Raw genomic sequence first — 20,507 nt, 5'->3', positions numbered from 1 at the left:
GTGTCATTTAGTCCACATATGAGTGTTGAGGTGTTTTTGTACCTGTGGGTTTTCCAGTGTTTTAGGAAGTGTGATAATTCGTCATTCATAAGTCATGTAAAATTTGGTTGTTTTGTGATAGCCTCTATAACCGAATAAGTTTTAACATTTAAATTGACATTTAATTGCATACAGTTGAATCTCGGAACTACAGTGACTATGTCGGCCAATGGCAGACCGGCTGAGGGCCAACCTCAATCCACCGGCCAATCAGATCAGCAAGGCCAGACACCTACCAGTCAGCCTAGTTCAGCCAATCAGCAGAGTGGGCAGCCAGGGCCCAGAGTAATCCGAATCAGTCATCAAACCATGGAGCCTGTGGTGATGATGCAAATGAACATCGATGGTGGGTTTCGTTTGTAAGTTTATAGGATGGAGTGATAAATAAATTTGTTATATCGATTTACATATATGTCTTTAATATATGTTTCAGACTCTGGAAACACTGCTCAGGCCAATGGTCAAAATCTTGCTGGCCCTGGACAACCTGGTTAGTCTTCAGATAGATCATCTTACCTTTGTCTTATAGGGAATTAGGGCTGGGGGGTATGCACCTTTTAGGGATGGGACGGTATGAAAATTTCATATTATGATTATAGTGACTAAAGTTATCACGGTTATCAATATTATCATGGTTTTGTTAAAATGAGATGGAAATCTTCAATACACACACTGAAAACATTTTGTTTGAAAAATCACAATTTAATATTTTATGTCCCTGAAATTATTTCTGTGGTAAAAAAATAAATCTGTCTAATAAGTTTACCGTGAATGAATACAATACATTATCTCTTAAATGCCTTCTTGTGCAAAAAACTGTTGCATGTGCGCACCTGCGTCAAACTGATTCTGGCTCGACAGGATTTACAGCTAGTTTTCAAAATCATGGTAATCAAACACGGTTATAATGAAATTAAATTTTAAACGATAATAGTAACCGATAGGACATTTTGTCGTGGTTAATACCGTTACTCTGAAATAAAATGTCAGTCGTAAGAGATTTTTCTGTAATGTGTATACCGCATAAATAAGTGGGCGTGGCTAACTCTGCACTAGCTTAATAAGTGGGCTTGGCTAACAGAGTGTGATGGAGAAACGTTAAATAATCCACACATGACAAATGACCGAGTATTTTCTCTAATTTCATAATAAGCGCTAGTGAATCCACCGCTGTATCTATTAAAGGAACACACCACCATTTTCAATATTTTTCTATGTTCTTACCTCAACTTAGACAAATGAATACATACCTATCTTTTTCGGTGCGTGCACTTTATCTTTGTGCAGCGCGTCATGGATGTGTTAGCATGTGGGCTGGCCCCATTCGTTCCTTGGGATCCAAACAGGGATGAATTTGGAAGCCACCAAACACTTTCATGTTTTCCCTATTTAAAGGCTGTTACATGAATAGTTACACGAGTAAGTATGGTGTTACATAATAAAACGTGCTGATTTTTTAATAAAAAATTAGAATTATATTGTATGGTGGAAGAGCAGTTTGTAGCACTTCGACATTGGCGCGCAGTAACAACATCACTCCTTCACTGCAAAAAATGACTTTCTTAGTATTTCTGTCTTGTTTTCATTAAAATATCTAAAAATATCTTAAATGAAGATGTATTTTCTTAATGAGCAAAATGACCCCAAAAAAGTATAGTTTTCAGACAAACAATTAAGTGAATTTGTGATTAAAACAAGCAAAAATAACTGCCAATGGGGTGAGAACATTTTACTTGAATTAAGTGTTTAAGAAAAAAGAAATCTTATTTCACAATTTTTTTTCTCACCCCATTGGCAGATAATTTTTCTTGTTTTGGGGACAGTTTCACTTAAATTGTATATTATTTGTCTTAAAACTAGACCTATTTACCTAGGTCATTTTGCTCATCAAGAAAAAGCATCTCAATTTAAGAATATTTAGATATTTCTACTGAAAACAACACAAAAATATTAAGTGAAAAGTCATTTTTTGCAGTGTTACTACTCCCCCTCTCGCTCAAACTGTCAATATTACTGCACCCAAGGTCGAAGTGCTGCAAACTAAGTGCTCTTCCGCCATACATTATAGTTCTCATTTTTTATCCGTTTAAAAAATGATCATGTTTTAGTTTGTATCACCATACTTACTTGTAACAGTCTTTAAATAGAGAAAACATGGAAGTGTTTGGTGGCTTCTAAATTCATCCCTGTTTGGATCCTAAGGAATGAATGGGGCTAGGCTAAATGCTAACACATTCACAACGCGCTGTACAAAGATGAAGTGCATGTATTGAATAAAACATAGGTGTTTATTAATTTGTCTAAGTTGGGGTAAGAACATAGTAAAATATTGAAAAATGGTGGTGTTTTCCTTTAAAAATACTGTATACACGCCGTATACAATATATACTATATCTTTAATAGCCTAGAAAGAAAAATCTGATTTAAAAACAAGATTCTGTCTATTAAGATTTAATGTGCTGTTATCTTCTGGGCATTTTCACTTTAACACTGACTTTAACTTGCCCATATTTTAAAACTGTGATGGGCATTTAGTTAAATGCCAAGTAGTGCATTTTGTTGGTATTTTTATTATTGTAGATACATGTGACTTTGCATGTTGCAGGTGCTCCCCCTACTGTTCAGATTCCTGGTCTACCTCCCGAGTTCATGCAAGCCATTGTGCACCAAGTCACTCAGCAAGCCATGGCCATGGCAAACGCTGCCTCTACAGGCCAGCCTGCACAACAGACCAGCACACCCTCAGCAAACATCGGCACCGGCTCCACTCCACCACCCCCCATGTCTCCGTACCCCCCTCAGGCCAGAGTGGTTTTTACCAGACCCTCTTTTACTCACAGGATGGCCAGCCCTGCTTTTACCACAAGGGGGGCCACTATTAACCTCAGAGCAGCTGTTCCACCAATGATGGGCCAACAGCCCGGACAGGTAAATTACAGCCTAATTAAACTATGAGAATATAAAAGTGTAAATTCCAGATTAACCAGTAAAGGGAATTTAACAAAGTTTTTGACACATGATAAAGCTCATAGAGAATTATCCAGTTACTCATCGAAAATGTACCATTAAAATTGATCGTATACAGAAAGCATTCAATATGTGCGAAAGACTGAAGTTAAAAACAATTTGTTGATATTGACAAGTAACTACTGAGGATTGCGTTTCAGTGTTATTAATGTTAACATTTTTATTTTCCACTCAGATGCCACAGGCTGGACAGATGCCTCCGAATGCTCTTAATCAAATGATTGGGGGACTAGTTGGGCAGCTTCTCACTGGTGCCGCTGGGCAGATGGGTACATTTCCATAATTAGTATTTGTTTATGTACAAATATATCTGATATGGAAATATGTCATAATTTTCCTTTACATCCACAGGCGGTCAAACCACCACATCATCTTCATACACTTTCGCCTCCTCCACTGTCTCCTCTTCTTCCTCTTCCTCCTCTACAAGCACTCCGACCACCACCAGCTCCAGTGGATCCGGACCCACACCGTCGAGCAATACCAGCACTCCACAGCCTGGATCTGCACCCAACCCTCCTCAGGAAACACCCCCAGGAGGAAACCTAGAGCAATTATTGGGGTCTCTTCTGGGCGGCGCTGTTGCAGCAGGCGGCCAGAACCCTTCAATAACAGTCACAATGCCCGGCATCCCTACGTTCATTCAGGGGGTCACAGACTTCATACAGGTGAACAGCCTTTTGGCTTGGTAGATATATATTTAATGCGAAAGTGAAATTAGTTAATAATTTATATCATCAGGTGTTTTGGACTTCCCGAATGTGTAAGATGGTTTTATGCATGTCAATTTTATGTGTGTCATCAGGCTTCCCAGCCACTTTTCTCTCAGCCGCCCTCGGGACAGCCTCCCGCCCCGTCCCCCACCGCTCCTCCGAATACGGGCCCTGCTCCTGGTGCCACCCCCGCCGCTGCTGCTGCAGAGGGCCTCAACCCTGAGCTCTTCACAGGGATAGTGCAGGGCGTCCTGTCCACCATGATGGGCTCTCTGGGCACCCCTCAAAACGAAACCGAGAGCATCGCTCAGTTCATCCAGAGGCTTTCCCAGACCAGTAACATCTTCACCCCTGGATCTGGAGATGCAATTGGTGAGCTTACCTATTGTAAAAAAAATATATATTTTTATTAAAAATTATTTAAAAATTATTACTATCAGCTGAATTTACGTTACGTTTATGCATTTGGATATAAGTTTTATATGCATGTGTACCTTCTGGTAATCGAATCCACAGTCTTTGCACTGTTAACCATTTGCATTAACTAATTAAGTAACATTTTAAAACATTCTTATTTAGAAGTCTCCCCCTTCCTTTGTGCTTTCCAAGTGGCCACATTTATCTGCATGTGGAAAGAGAGACAATCTCCTGTGTATCTAAAGCTAAACTGGAGTTTGTGTGTGTGTTAAGGTTTCTTTGGTGATCTTTTGGCTTTGGTGTGTCAGAACTTCTCCATGGTAGATATGGTGTTGTTGCTTCATGGGCAGCATCAGCCATTGAGTCGTATCCAACCCCAGCTCGCCCAGTTTTTCATCGAGCATTTCCTGCAAGGCCGTGAGCCTACCGAGGCCAACATCACGGTAAGTCCTACTTTTGATGTATTTGTTGGAAAAAATTGGACTAAATTAAACAGGATATTTTGTGGTAATTTTTTAGGTGTTGTCCTTTGGCCCACAATAGTTTTTTGCTGCTCACCTGTACACGTTGGCTAGATTTACACTGCAGATCTTGTTGCCCAATTCCAATTTGTTGCATATATCTGATATTTTAGACAACCCGCTTACATCATCTTTTAAAAGCCACTCGTATCTGATGTTTGTATTTACACTAAACACTTGGCAAAACAATTCAAGGTAGACATACGGACCTGGATTAGAAACCACAGAGCACATAAAATGTTGTGATTATCAATGAACATATACATGATTATAGAGCTTTATTTCTGTAACAAGACATAAAACTTCAACATTACAGCACTAAGCGGAGTCGTTGTCCTCCATTATGCTGCTAATGCTGGGTGCACATCAAAAGATAATGGGGCCGATTTGCCCCCCTTCTGACAATCCTAGCTTTGTCCCGATTATCTTGATGGTTCTACAGATTGTTTTATGAGATTTTCCCTTGGTGTGAAGTGTGTCCAAACAAATATTAAACATGTTTACGATCAGAAACCCTGATGTGTGGGGGACCCCCGAGGACAAATGCACGCACGCTCTCGAGATTATAACGTTAAACGAAACAATATCCAATCAGAAAGCGAGATGATCGAAAATGGAAGCAGTCATGGTGCAGCACAAAGTGAATTTGATGCAAAGTGAACTTGTACAGACCATATTCCCGCTGTCTCCATGACTTCACCCGAATACTTTTCTTTTTTCCCCTTGAATTTCTGTGAAAATCATTCCAAACACTATCATTGAAATTTCTTCCTGCATATCGTCCATCATGCTTATTCTGAAGTCTCGCGAGATTTTACGAGATTTCCTTTCTTCACAGTCGAGACTCTGGTTGAAAATCTGTTTGTGTGTGGTGTGCTGTCTTTGACACATCATGGCACACCACACACTATATGAGCAAAACGGTTAAATCTAGGAGTTTTTATCCTCATGTTTGTGTTTGTGATTTATCACATTTTAAAAATGTAAAAAAAATCTTTTGGTGTGTACCCAGCATAAGAAGAGTCATATGATCGTGGGTGGTGTGTACCTGAGTTGACGTAATTTGCCAGCGTCACATTTGTAATGACGCACGACACGCTTTGATCTGATTTATTTTCACATATAAATGAAGCCTGAAATCAGAATATCATTTTTTTTCCTGCTTACACGTCTATGGGTCATATCCGATCTGTGCCACTTGAGAGAAAAAAATCGGAATCGAGTCACTTCAAACCAGCGGCCTTAGTTTTTTGCTCTCCTTGGTTTGATTCTTGATTTCTCCTTATCTTTTTGTCTCTTGCTTATTTTTTAATAGGCAGCTGCTGATGAATTAATCGCCGAACTGGAGGAATACATAACAGAAAGTTTTGTAAGAACTCGTCTGTCATGTTTAAGTCGCCTTTACATACTGCTGATCGATGCAATACTGCTTCATGCACTGAAAGTTGACATTTGATGTACTTTCTCTCAAAATCTTCCAGTCGACGGTGACGGTCCGTGATGGAGTTGACATCACCCAGACAAACCGTTTCTTTCTCAGACAGCAGCTCACAGGCATCGCCACCCACATCCTGAACTCTACAGGTATGTTTAGATTAGACGCATCATAAAGATGACATCAGACCTATTGAAATTTTATGGTTACTACATATTCAGTCTACCAAACACCTTATCATCATTCAGTTTGGCTTTAAGGTCATGTTTTAATTTAAAAATCATCTAATATTGTCTAATGTTTTCTCTAGATCAGACGTTTGGTCCTCGACTCCTACAGCTGTGTAATCGTGCTCTCTTTGAATGTCTGGCACTTAACCTCTACTGCCTTAATGGAGAACAAAGTGCACTTACTGCCGTCATCAACCACCGCATCGTAAGTACCCAGAACCTGTTACACCCCTTCATCTTTGTTATTCCTGTCTGCGACCTACGACTTTATCTCTGTAATTTCCATGTTGGTGGGGGTATCAGTTTACAGTATTAAAAAAATATCTTGAATGAGCATCTACTGGTACTATTAGTAAAGTAGGCTACTAGTATTTCTTTTCATTTATACAGACACTTATCCATAGCGGCTTACAGCACATTCAAGCACATTTTATCAGTATGTGCTTTCCCTGGAAATCGAAAAAGTAATAAAGTGATAGTTGAGCTTTGTGAAAGTAAAGACTTGCATTTAGGGAATTATTCATTGGACTGTTTTAAACTAATCCCATTCATTTGTGACTACAAGCCAATAAAGCAATATAATTTATAACATGTGACACTGCCTGTTTTTTTAGTGCTGGGCCTAGATTAATCTAGATTAATCTCATACAAAATAAAAGTATTTTTTTGCATAATTAAGTTTGTGCTTTGTGTAATTCATGTATGTATGTATTTATATATTTATATTACATATAAATAAAAAAAGATATATAAATAAAACATTTCTTAAGTGTGTGTGTGTGTGTGTGTGTGTGTGTGTGTATGTATATGTGTGTGTTTAAATATACATAATATTTACACGCAGCACAAACTCATATATTATACAAAAAATTACTTTTATTTTGTATAAGATTAATCTAGATTAAAGGTGCAGTGTGTAAATTTTTGCAACATCTAGTGGTGAGGTTGGGGATTGCAACCAACGACTCAGTCCACTGCTCACCCCTCGCTTTTGAAACACATGGGTGATTCTCACGAAAACTTGGTTTTAAAAATGTCAAGCATGAAAATGTAAAAATTGCTTAAATTTTCCTTTTTTTCCCACCAGACATTGAAAAACAAAGTCTGGAGTACATGGGAACATTCATTTAAAAACTTTTACTTATCATTTAACACTTTTTGTAACATAATTAAAAACATTAGTCCTAAAAAATCTCATTACCGCAACAGTCAGAAAACATCAACACTGACATGTTTTCAAAATGACATGACAAACCTGAAAGAACATAATTTGGAGATTCTGCACATGCATTTAAAATCAAAGTATTATGCTTCTATTAATTAAAATAACATTTAATAAGCATCTGTTGCGGTAATGATAATCAAAATGTCGTGTAAGCATTCTGACAAGACAATATTTCAAATTAACTGTAAAAAAATGATCTTACCTGGTAGCCATCTTGAAGTAACTGGTCCATGTGCTTGGTCACTCAAAATCAAACTTTATTAAAATTCTGTATGTGTGCTTAAACTGTTCTCAAAAAGTGTTGCGGAGGATGAGAACATCAGGCATGGACACATCATTTTCCTAATTTTTCTTCATTATTATTATACATGAATATGCAGTAAATATTTTTTCTGTCATCTAAAGTAGTCTAGCAAAACATCCATTTTTTTTATATATTTTTGTGTTCATTTGATTAAATTACAACATAACGCATGTTCAAACACAGCCGGACACATTGCGGTAATGAGAATTTCAGCAGAAAATTTGATAAAATGTCCAATTATAAATTCTTATGTTGAAATCACACATTGTGCAAGGTAGAACACAGTATTGTGTTAATTCTGATGCTTTTTAATGTTATTATATTACACATTTTAAAGCTAAAATCATTAGTGCCGTGGTGTTTCAATGGTTTCGTGAGAATCACCCGCAAAGAGAAGCTACTTTAGCCCCCACCGGACAAACATGTTCTCGATTGAGACAACTTAGCACAAAATGATGACTTTCATTTAAGGGGACCCTCAGTATATGTAGAAACATCTCATTCTAAGGTAATAAAAACATAACGGTTTATTATGAAAGATCTTTATACACCCCTAATCATATAGTTTTGTTTAATATTTTGCATTTATGTCAAGAGATCCTTCTAAAAATTACACACTGCACCTTTAATATATGCCCAGCACTAGTTTTTTTTTTTTACATAAAAGCATCCTAAACAATGTTATGAACATTTTGTAAAAATATAACCTTGATATCTTTAATATTTACTGAATATTTTTAAAGACTTTACCCTTGTTTTCATAGGCAGGGTTTATAAATTTGTATTATAAGCAATATTTAAAGGGATAGTTCACCCAAAAATGTAATCTCTCTCATGTTGTTACAAACCTGTATACATTTCTTTTCTGTGATAAACACAAAGGAAGATATTTTGAAAAATGTTTGTTACCAAACAGTTCATGAGCCCCATTCACTGCCAAAGTATTATTTTTTACTATGGAAGTGAATGGGGCTTTTGACCGGTTTGGTTACAAACATTCCTGCAAATATCTTAATTTGTGTTCATCAGAACAAAGAAATGTATACAGGTTTAAAATAACATGAGAGGGAGTAAATTATGACATAATTTTTATTTTTGGGTGAACTATCCCTTTTCAGTTTGTAGTATAATTTCTTTTGCTATGAATCTTTAGGGTTAGACATGCATGTATGTACCAGAGTCTGTGTATGAGAAGTGCATTTTGTACTTTTTGAGTTTTTTATCCATCAAATGTTTCCCTAATGTTGGTTTACGTGCCTCACTAGCGCACAATGTCAGCAGAGGTCAACCCCAGTTTGGTAAACTGGTTAACTGGTATGATGACCATGAGGCTGCAAGTGATACTGGAGCACATTCCCATTACAGAGGAACAGATCACCCATTACATAGTCCACACACAGGTTCTGTTTATCACTTAAACATTACAATAATAAAACTATACATAAATAAATAAAATCTGACTAATATAGCAGATTGGCTAATGCTGCTGGTTTAAAATATATTATTTTAAAGGGTGAAGAGATGACGGAAAGGCCCATACAGGATTCAGAGCCTCAGAATGTGGAGGTAAATAAAGATCACAGGTTTAAGTGTGGCATACGATCTTATCTATTACTCTGTACTTCATGTAATTTATATCTGTATCATCGATGTGTGGAGATGGGGGACAGCCTTTCTCCAACACCTGCTACTACAGCAGAGGAAGTTCTGGCCACCTCTCATGAAGCAGGAGCGGTAGGAGGTCCAGCAAGGGAAGAAGGAGCCGTTGGAGGGGAGGAGCCAGGGAGGGATGCTGAAGCCTGGGCAGCTACGTTACCTCCCGTGAGTTTTTTTATTTGAGTTCTGTATTATTTAAGCAGATGAAATGTCTAACCAATGATTTCTGCCGACTCATTCTTATGACTTTTTTATATGAAAGTTTCCATTGTGGTGTGGATTTGTGTAAATGTAAACCAGCATCATTGACAAAATGAACGCATCCCTTCCGTTATCTGATTTTTAAGTGGAGCGTGTGAACGTAGATGTTGTTTTGAGCGTGGGTTGTTTTGCAAGATGTCTGACTGTGGTGTTTGCAGGAGTGGGTTCCCATTATCAGACATGATCAGATCAGTCAGAGGAAGATGAAAGCCCAACCTCCTCTCTCAGACGCATATCTGCACGGGATGCCCGCAAAACGCAGAAAGGTTAGTTACAGGTATTCATTTTTGGTTTGATAAATGGCATCAAAAGAGAAACGAGATTAAAGCAGATATAAACGTGATGGGCAATGATTAATCGCAAACAAAATAAAAGTATGTTTTTGCATAATATCTGTGTTGTTGTTATTATGTGTATTTAATAAATTTCAAAAATGTTTTATTTATATCAATTTTGTTAATTTAAATATAATATAGAATATATAAAAATATAAATAAAACATGTTATGCATACGTGTGTGTGTGTATATATATATGTTGCTAGGGCTGTGTATCATTTAAGATGTTTCAAATCGATTCGCTTTCGATTCATACGCTATCAAATTGATTCCGATTCTCGAGTCTATTTTATACTTTACTTTTAAAGGGCCATTTCATCGATAGGAACATTAATCTTTGTTGAAAGTGGGTCATATTTATAGTCGAAATGTAACATAAATTTAGAATTTTGTGCCTATTTGACCGAGAAAAGACAGAACGTGACTTTAGAGCACATTTGTATGAAAAACTACAACTCCCACTATGCACCACAATGCACAGCTCTGCAAGCCACTCCCATTAATCGGAACACGGCTCAGATATGATATTGTGTACATAAATGCCACGTTAGTAAAACAACAAAAAAATGGCCACCACTGTGTCTGACAGACACCAATCATGATTTACTTTTAAACGTGATGTTACATTGTGTTACACACAATAACACTCTGGTCTGGTGTGTAGCAAAGTCTTATTAAAACAGTAACGTGCGGTTTCAGATCCGCAGTACAAATGTCTTTTCAAGTAGTTAAAAAAGGGTATGCATATTAAATGTTTATTTAGTTTTACCAATTTTCTTGTTGTCTCTTGTTTATTGTAATTACATCTGTGTAATAGCAGCCTCATTGCTTTCACATAGACATATAAAACACCGCTCAGATATGCTATTGTGTTTATAAATGCCACCTTAGTATAACAAAGAAAATAGAAACACTCACTTTAGTCAGACGTCCGTTTATCCCTGCATCCTCCACACAAACGCGTCCCCTGCACAATATCTCCACAGACGCGCTGCCTCAGCTCTTGGAGCTTGTGCTCGTAAGCCGAGACATGTCTGTGAAATAAACATGTCCAAACACGCGCAAAGTTGCTCTTTTGCCTGGAAACATTCACCAAACAAACGTCCATATCCTTATCTGATGCAGAAATGTTATAAAGAAGGCACACAGCGAGAGTAGAGGCACTATCAGTCCAGGCTTCTCTACGCAGCAGAGGCTGATGGTTGCGGCGTCTTCCCCGGGCTCCTCTACTCAGCCGAAGCCCAGGCTCCGGCCTACTCCTCGTGCTTCTGTTCCTCCATCTGCCTGAGCGCTTTGCTGTATTGTGGCTCATAAAGGTGCAATGAACAGCAGATTAGAGCATCACGCTTGCGAAATCACCCTCTTCTATATCATATTGATTAACTTCCGCTGTTATTGTAACATGAAGTCTGGCTCGCTCCACAACTTCTGTTTAGCTTAGCTTAGCATAAAGATGGCGGCTGATCGTTTTTTTTCGTCTGTTTCGTATATTTTCGTAAGTCCCACCCACTGATCTGTACACTGGTCTGTAGCGTGAGTGGGTCCTACCCATAGCCCCCACCTTGGAAAAATGAGGAATGAGTGGCTGTAGTCTTTCAAACTCAACAGAGATACAGGAGTTCCTTCTTTCAGTGACGCAAAATGACGATTTTTACATCATTGAAAGAAGAAAGTGCCTCACTGAAATTAGTATTTCTCCTGAGGGAATGATGCACGACCATTTAAAAACATGACGGGGGTTCTAACGATACAAAGCTTAATGCAAATGGGTGAAGTTTCCCTTTAAGCACTGAATGAATAAAGGAATAACAGGCTCGCCTCTCGCTCCTTGGTAACATTGCACAAGGCAAAAAAGAGGGTGACATTTAGTGGAGAAGACTAGTAATTAGATTACTGTTAATCTTACGTTCAATGTTTGCGGAAATAAATATGAAAAAAATTAATTTGTGGCTTTTGAGAATCGATTTTGAATTGACCACGTAAGAAAAACACACGATTAATTGAAAAATAAAAATGTTTTGCCCAGCCCTAATAATTACACACAGCACCCCCTCATATATTATGCAAAAACTCACTTTAATTTTGTATACGATTAATCATTGCCCAACACCACATCACTCTTTTCAGCCGAGCAAAGTTGGTTATTAACAGATGCTAATAAACTAAAATAGCTCTTGAGCTCAAACCATCTGTTTTTCTTTTTGGTCACAAACATGTGAAGTCCAAATTTTGTAAACTTTTGTATTGCAACATTTCTCTTATCGAGCGACATTGATCAGCAACATATTTCTTGTTGTGTGTCTTGCAGATGGTAAAAAGTGATGGGCCGAGACTGTCTCTCTCTGACGCAGTAAGCCAAGCTGCCAAGTCAGCCGGTGTAACGCCCACAACAGCCCCCAATGCCCTACAAGAAGATTTAGAAAAACCAGAGCTTCAAGAAGCATATGGCGAACAGGTACTGTATGGTGAAATTTAAAGGGATAGTTCACCCAAAAATGAAAACACTCATGTTGTTACAAACCTGTAGAAATGTCTTTGTTCTGACAAACACAAAGGCAGATATTTTGAGAAATGTTTGTAACCAAACCAATCAGAGGTCCCGTTGATTTTAACAGTTTTGGTCCTACAGTGTGGTCAGGACAGCACATCATACACCATCAGTTGTTAAATGACCACAAACACGACATAACGGTTCCCAGGATTTCTGATCGGAGTGCTTCCCACATCCTTCGCTCTTAAAAACACACGTCAGAAGCACTCAGAACGCAAACTGATAAGAAATCCTGTTTTGTGGGGGAAAACACGAGGACAAACAGGCATGTTTTAGTTTAAACTAAACAATACACAATCTTTTCCCTAAAGAGGTTGTTCACTTCAAACATAATCGTGTTTGTTTACGTACATTTTTGCCGTTGCACATTTTGACATTACATGTGTATGTGACCGTTCAAGTGCAGTTAGCCTGAAAGAATAAAAAAGTTCAGTCCTCACACACTCACATGACAGGCGGCATGCGCACATGTTTGCTAACACCGAGATGATATGATAGTGGACAGTTGACTTTTGAGTCCCAACTACTTAATAAGGACTACAAGGCTTCTTGGTTAGGCTATCAATGGATATGGAGTTCATACTCTGTGCTTAGCAGTCACAGTAAATGCATATTTGTCACTTTTTTTTGTTGAGTGGCATCATTTCAACACGCTTTTAAAGGGAAACCAGGCAAGTCTGCGTAATATTTCTCTACGAGCTCCCCCTAGTGTCTGAAAGTAAATGCTTTCTGTTGTCCCTCCCCCCTCAGAACCAAGTTTATCAGCTTATTTCCAATCCAGTTAGGTTACCCTTCCGTCAAGGGTTTTCGATGCTTCTTCACCGGCTCTGCCAGTTGCAACAATCGCTAGCCGTGTTTAGCTCGCCTGCCTCTGTCTTGTTTGCTGTAAAGTGATACTGCTTCTCGCGATATCTGAGACTTTGCGAGACTGAAGGACACTGGGTCGGATACAGCGAAGTTGCAAGTGGGGTATTCTTCCTACAGACGGTAGGGGCGGGCGAGAGAGACTTCATTAGTTTGGTAATGAGTCATTAAACCATATACCGACTTACGAAGATGATTTATTAAAATAAAAGTGCTGCCTTGTGTCCCTTTAAAATGTTTGTCTTCGGTAACGCTATGAAATGATAAATACACATACTAACTGAAACAAATGGCACGCTTCATGCCTTGTAACTTTCGTATATGCTATTGTACTGTAAGTAAACAAATGTAGTGCCTTGATAAATATTTGTCTGCTTCCGGCTTGTAAGCGTCATTCTTTGAAATAGGCCTTTGGTGAAAATACTGTAGTACCTAAAATATTATAAAAATGTGTCTAGATTTTGAATTCTAATTCATAAAATTTCTCTTTTGTTCCTATTATATAGAGAAATGTATAAAAGCTTTGACTGGAATTAGTTTGTTTTTTAGGTTGTATAAATGAAGAGTTTAGTTGCAAAACGAGATAAATCCATTTTTTTAACATTTTTGTCAAAACATGTTTATTATTATGTTATCATGTTATTATTTTGTTTTATGGTGCTACTTAGCTGTATTTTGTAAGTTATGAAGGTTTAAATCAAAGCAAACCAACTGCAGTAGCATTGAAATTAATTGGAATGCACAACAAAAAAAACGAGATTTCTGAACAATTAAAAAAACGGAGTTATCTCGTTTTGCAACGAAACTCTTCAAATGTCAGTGGAATTCACAAAAAATATAACGGCAAAAATGTGAATGAGACTATCTTTTTTTTTTTATCAGCTAAAGAATGACATCAAGAAGAGAGTCAAGGAAGACCCTGACTACAGTTCTAGGCGGTTTCCCAACACACATCAAGTCTTTTCTCCGGACTCATAACTTTTCTACCTACCAGCTTTCATCACCTCAGCTCTATAGCTAATATAGGGTGTGTTTTATTTGTCGAATCTACACACAAGTCAGCAGATGGTTTCGCTTCCCCACAAAAGGTCTTTATAGAAACCTTTTAATCAAACAATTTTTTGCTTGTTGATCCCTATCTTTGTATTGATAAGCGGATTGTTTTGTGTGGATGATGCACGGCTGACGGTGGAGCATGATGCCCGTACCCACCAAACAGCTGGTCAAATTGAGGCACATGGTCATTATGTTAGCACCAGTTGCGTGCATGCTCCACCACACACTTCCTGTTTTTATTTGTTTCGATGAGAACAGTATTGTAATTGAATACAGTGAAGTGATCAGAGAGGAAATAGAAAGGGCAGAAATAATATTACAATGAAGAATGATGCTGTTATTTAAAAGTTATGTTTTGCTTTGCTTTTCATCTGTCCCATCATGCCTCTGCTATATCTTTGCTTATGGTTTATTGCAAAAAAAGATCAGTGTAATATGGAACATTGAATGTAAAATACCTGAAATTAAACAACTTGAGTTGTTTACCGCACGTGTTTTATTTGGTCTTTTGTGAGTAAAATCATAATTCTGTTTGTATAGTGGGGCTGTATGTTATTTTAAGCAAAATTTTAAAATCACTATAAATTAATCATTTTAAAGATATGTGGAAAGACTGGAATCTCATTTAATAACAATTCCATAAATTACGTCATTTCAATTGTCTTGAAGAATGAAGATTAACATCCCTGGCACGCAAGTTATGTACAGATCTTCTGGGAATCAGTGATGTTCTGGGATTAATTGTGTCACGTTTACGTAGGTTGTGTGACACTGTTGCCAGCTTCCCTTTATGTAACTCCGCTTCTGTTTTGTTGACCAAAGTGGATGTGAGACATATTTGTCATGTATTTGTCATATAACATATTCGAGAGGTATTTGTCAAGAACACACACCTCTGCATTCAACTCATCCCAGTCAGTAGGACTTTTCACACCTGAGCTTGTAATGTGAGCGGCTTAGACTTTCCTCACACTACACAAAAATTCTGGGTTGTTTTCAGCCCAACGTTGGGTCAAAAAGGGTCACAACCTAACACTTTTTGGCTTTGGCTCAGTCACTCAAAAAATATTTAAGTTAATTTAATCATTTTTTTATACAACACACATCTCTGAAATGAACACTCAACCTTTGTTTGTAGGACCTACCATTATCGTACAATTACATCGATAGTCAAAGGAGTGCAAACTTTACTACTTAACCAATTTTGTTTAAACCCAAATAATTCAATAAAACACTTTATATGCTAAAGGTGGATATTATTCATCTGCCTATAATAGATAGATTTCCACATATTCATCCATTTATGATCCTTTATCTAACCATCAATGCATATAAATAGATTTTCTTTTAAAGGGCTGCACGATTAAGACAAAAAAAATCATAATTGCCCAGATATTGTGTTTGATTTAATAGTATTTACATTGTTTTCATTTCATTATCATTGTATACTTGAGGCTAAATTGTAACACTATGTTACAACAAACCCCACTGTGTAAAAATGTTTTTAATCAAAATGGTGTTATGTTTTAGGTGTTATGTTTTAGGTAAGAAGGTTGGATTTGGTGACTTACATAAGATGAAGAAATAAAGAGTTTGCCTCCAAAATGTGATAAACGGCATTTTAACAAAAAATAGTTTTCGCCAAAATCAGTATTGTATCAGGTCAGTATTAAAAAGTCAATTCTTCTTTTTATGCAAAATCCGAAGTCCACCATGTTATTCTGTCATCTTTCTCCCTTTTTCCCAAACCGCGACAATGTCAGTCCTCCTTCTCTGCAGAATGCAATAAATCCACTCAACCAATCACAGCGCACCATTCCATGCATTGTAAATATTAATAATGGCGGCGCTTTGCACACATAATTCTAGTTTTCGTCATCTACTTTGTTTTTCGTGATCAACAAACAAACAAAAACAAAATAATACTTTTGATGGCACTGATAAACCTGTGGTGGTTTTCTGTGGCTTGGAAGAAACGTAAGCCAAAAAAATTCTAATAATTTACGTGAGAGGCACTCGGCAGATGGATAAATGCCGTCTGTTGCTTGTTCTCACACTGCTGCATTAAGCTTGTGCATTGCTAACACATTGACCCAAGAGGATCTTATGAAAAACTTTCCATTATTTTACGCGCAGTCAACGAATATCGAGCAGGACCAAAACATTTTACAGCTGATCGCTGTCAAAAAAGTTCAGCGATGACGACATCTTAAGGATGACAGCAGCAATGACAGTGTTCTTAATATGACAAAGTGCTTTGATTAATGCCATTAATGTTTATTTTTTTTTAAATCAGTGTATACCACTAGTCAACTAAATGAATATAACATGGCAAAGATGAATGCACATTTAAATATTGATTCAATAGATTTATAGCATTTTGAAAAAAAAACAATCAGTTTTTGCTTAAAAAATAATCAGTTTTTATAATACATTTTTAAAAATCAAATTATGGATATATATTTTTAATGTTGTTATTATAACCTAAAGATGCTATATAAAAGTTTGTAACACAAAATAGTGGTTTTCATCTTGTCACTTTCTTGGTATAGAAAACCCAAATTTACTCAAAATTGATTTGTTGCGATTTGAACCAAACTTTTCAGATTTACCTTCATGCCTCCAAAACACTCTTTGTTCAATATCTTAACCAAAACTTTTCACAATTTCACAGGAAATCATCTTCTGACAGTAAGAGGAAATATAGCTGCAAGCAGCTATTGCCGGGGTCAAGCCAAAAAGGACACAGGAGAAAGTAAAGTTGAGTTCAGTTGAGCAGTTTAAAGAACCTAGGAAAATCTCTTGATTTCAGACAAAATATTATAACAGTTATCAGCAAAAAAACTGTGTTCTCATTGACAACTAGAACACTGAAGAAAATCTCGTTTCGGTGTGAAGTTATAACCAATTGTGTGTAAAAAAACACAAAATTTTAAGGTAATTTTTTGTTTTTCGCAAATTAGCGCCAATAGAGGTTTTTCTTCAGAAGGTAATGCAATGTTCTTCCTATGGCGTTTTTCGAGGCGATTGGAATAACGCTCACGGAGATATTCGTTTTTTAAGCGCTATTTTGCTGCGCAGGGCTAACCGTAAGGCAAAACCTGGCATGTTTAGTATCGTTGGACTCGGCAACAGTTCAGGACATCAAAGTAACAAGTCCCACTAAAATATGTCGACCGCAGCAAAAATGATAGGCATGTAAACATTTGTCTGACCACTAGGTGGCGTTGTGATGAAACTGTGCATGCACCCTCAGGTCCTGACTGCCATCACAAGTATCAAGTCTCGTGTCAACAGGCTTAAGTTTGGCAAAGATACAGCCTCAAATCCGTTTTTTAGCGCTCTACGTAAAATTTGTTGACACGGTTTACGGAAACGGATTGACGAATCGACATGAATTCCATAACTTTTTGCCTTGAGGGTCTATAGATGGTACATACCGATTTTCTTGACAATCGGGCAAAAGCTCTAGGACGAGTTTGCAAAAATAGGTTTTACGAATAATTCAAAATGGCAGAAAAATGTTCATGACGGAAAATGACAAAAAAAAGAAAAAGATTGCTCGGCCCTGTTTAAATATGTAAAGTAGCCGTGGTTAAAAAATAGCCTAGCGTTAGTTTGTGCCCCGCTCACCACTACTTATTTTTTACTATTTAATTTTTGTTCACAAGTCACAGAAAAAATATTAAGGGGTGGTTTACCGGACAGGAATTTGACCAGTTCTAGACTAAAATAAATGTAAGAGCTGGCATACACTGAAAAAAATGATTCATTGAATTTAATCAATTTTTTTAAGGTAAGTGGTTGCAATCAATTTATTTAAGCTACATTTAAACAAAAGTTTTATATTTTATTTTACTTTACTAATCTTTTTTGTTTAAATGTAGCTTAAATAAATTGATTGCAACCACTTACCTTAAAAAAAATTATTAAATTCAATACATCAGTGTCCTTTGTTTTGCATCAAAATGCACACAAGTAATGTTTTCAGTAAGGCATGTTTTTTAAAACTAGTCATATTTCCTAATTAAACTATAAACTCCGGTCTTAAGCTAATCCCTGTCTGGGAAACCGCCCCCATGAAATGAAAACCAGTGGAAGTGTGACGAGACAGATCTCAGCACTGAGTGAGTGTTTTCCATACCCTGGCACGCAAGAAAATTTACAGTATCTCATGCTTCTTCTAAGAATCTGTGATGTGTTTAGATTATTGCGTCATACTTAAGAAAGTTGCATTCCTCTCGTGAGAGTGTCCCCAGCTTCCCTTAATGTAAAGCAGCTTCTGTTTTGTTGTCTACCAAAGTGAAAATTTTCACACACTCGAAATGTTACCTCTGCATTTAACCCATCGTCGTAAGTCGTGAACACACACACCCGGAGCAGTCGCAACCTGCTGCAGCCATGATGAGACTCGAACCGGCAACTCTCTGGTTACAAGTTGAGATTGCATTTTATATCAAATATAATATGGAGAAAATGTCTGTCGAGCTGTAAGCAAGTTTAAATAGAAGCACCTGACAAATGCATAAATGTGAATGTAAAGTATGCCATGCAAAGAAATTGAACATGACCTTTTACATTTGAATTCAACATTGTACTATGAGTTGCAAATACACTACCTAGAATATTTGTCGTATAATCTAGAAAGGTTCAATCTTTTCACTCTGGTATTCCTGCTGTGAGGCACAGACACGAGATCTTCAAGCTTCAGTGAAGTTATATAGTCAGTGCTCAGGATACATTAAGAAGAATGTCAGGTTCGCAATCCAGTCCTACGTGGCACCCCTCCCAGGATGTTTTGGATGTCTCCCTGTGTGAAGCCCCTGATTTAACTCAACAGTTTGTTAGTGTGTAAATCTTAAACATTTTGGGAGAAAGCTGATGGGCTGAATCCGGTGTTTCACATAAGGAGAGATCTAAATCATACGGGAAGGGGGGCCCAAGTAGGACTGGATTGGGAAACAAGACAATGGTTTGCCCAACATAGATGGTATATCTGGCAAAAATGTATGTCTCCGGACATACTGTAGTTAAGAAGAAAGGAGGGGTGAAGTGGAATGAACAATGCATACAACCAGGGTATGAGATCAGAGATCCACAATTGATTGGTTAACCCTATTTTAAGGAAGGAAAACGCTCTTACTAAGCAAAAAAGTGCTCTTATTACCCAGAGGGAGTCTGTTGTTTTGCTACTTACAGCACATCACATCTCCAGGTGATTGCCTTCAAAAGAATCTGTCTCACCATCACTGGTATGTAAATAAGTTTTGAAACAACTATATATATTATTATTTATCAAATGTGTTTTAGATAAAAAAAACACTTGAGTGTTGAGTCACAGGCCATTTCATGCATATTAGGTTGGAATATAAGTATTTTATTATTAATATATTATAATAATATGTTTTATATATGTTGGGTCAAACATAATCATTTTCTGGGTTAATTTAACCCAATGATTGGGCTCATCCCTTTTTGACGCAATACTGGGTTGAAAATAATTGTACTTTGTGCTAATTGTACAATGTTGCTTTGAGGCAATAAACCTTTAATTTTTAAATATAACAAAAATGTTTATGGATACTGTTTTAGTGTCAAATTCTAAGCAGGAAAACATCACAAATAACCTTTTCCTCATTGATATCATAATGCTTACCACTAAAAAAATAACTTTAACAATTTAATTGTAATCGTTGTAACAATTTGCACAAACTTATTTTAAGTAAAATTTCTTCTTTAATTTCAAGTAACTTATCTACCAAAATAAAATCTACTTTATAATACTTGAAACATTTGTTAAATAATGAAGTAAATGTCACTTAATTTTTTTTTATTTTAACCGTTTAGGTAAATTCTACTACCTTTTTTAAT

The 20,507-nt window shown here is 37.0% G+C and overlaps 1 protein-coding gene across 1 annotated transcript in view; it reads left to right on the top strand.

Moving 5' to 3' along the window:
- bag6 (BCL2 associated athanogene 6) overlaps positions 1-15,126 on the top strand; it is a 31,235-nt gene extending 16,109 nt beyond the window's left edge. The window contains exons 10-25 of the mRNA XM_073863302.1: positions 175-385; positions 473-529; positions 2,645-2,967; positions 3,242-3,335; positions 3,418-3,734; positions 3,872-4,151; positions 4,470-4,639; positions 6,033-6,086; positions 6,199-6,301; positions 6,463-6,587; positions 9,177-9,311; positions 9,424-9,477; positions 9,571-9,732; positions 9,987-10,094; positions 12,474-12,620; positions 14,463-15,126. Of these exons, the coding sequence (XP_073719403.1) occupies positions 175-385; positions 473-529; positions 2,645-2,967; positions 3,242-3,335; positions 3,418-3,734; positions 3,872-4,151; positions 4,470-4,639; positions 6,033-6,086; positions 6,199-6,301; positions 6,463-6,587; positions 9,177-9,311; positions 9,424-9,477; positions 9,571-9,732; positions 9,987-10,094; positions 12,474-12,620; positions 14,463-14,558 (2,436 nt within the window). The 3' untranslated portion in view covers positions 14,559-15,126. The remainder of the gene's footprint in view (positions 1-174; positions 386-472; positions 530-2,644; positions 2,968-3,241; positions 3,336-3,417; positions 3,735-3,871; positions 4,152-4,469; positions 4,640-6,032; positions 6,087-6,198; positions 6,302-6,462; positions 6,588-9,176; positions 9,312-9,423; positions 9,478-9,570; positions 9,733-9,986; positions 10,095-12,473; positions 12,621-14,462) is intronic.
- Positions 15,127-20,507: the final 5,381 nt, after the last annotated feature.

The sequence above is a fragment of the Misgurnus anguillicaudatus genome, chromosome 24 (genome assembly GCF_027580225.2).
Source record: "Misgurnus anguillicaudatus chromosome 24, ASM2758022v2, whole genome shotgun sequence".
In the NCBI taxonomy this organism is placed as follows: domain Eukaryota; kingdom Metazoa; phylum Chordata; class Actinopteri; order Cypriniformes; family Cobitidae; genus Misgurnus; species Misgurnus anguillicaudatus.
Note: the sequence above shows the minus strand (reverse complement) of the source record. Positions and strands in the feature narration are given on the sequence as shown.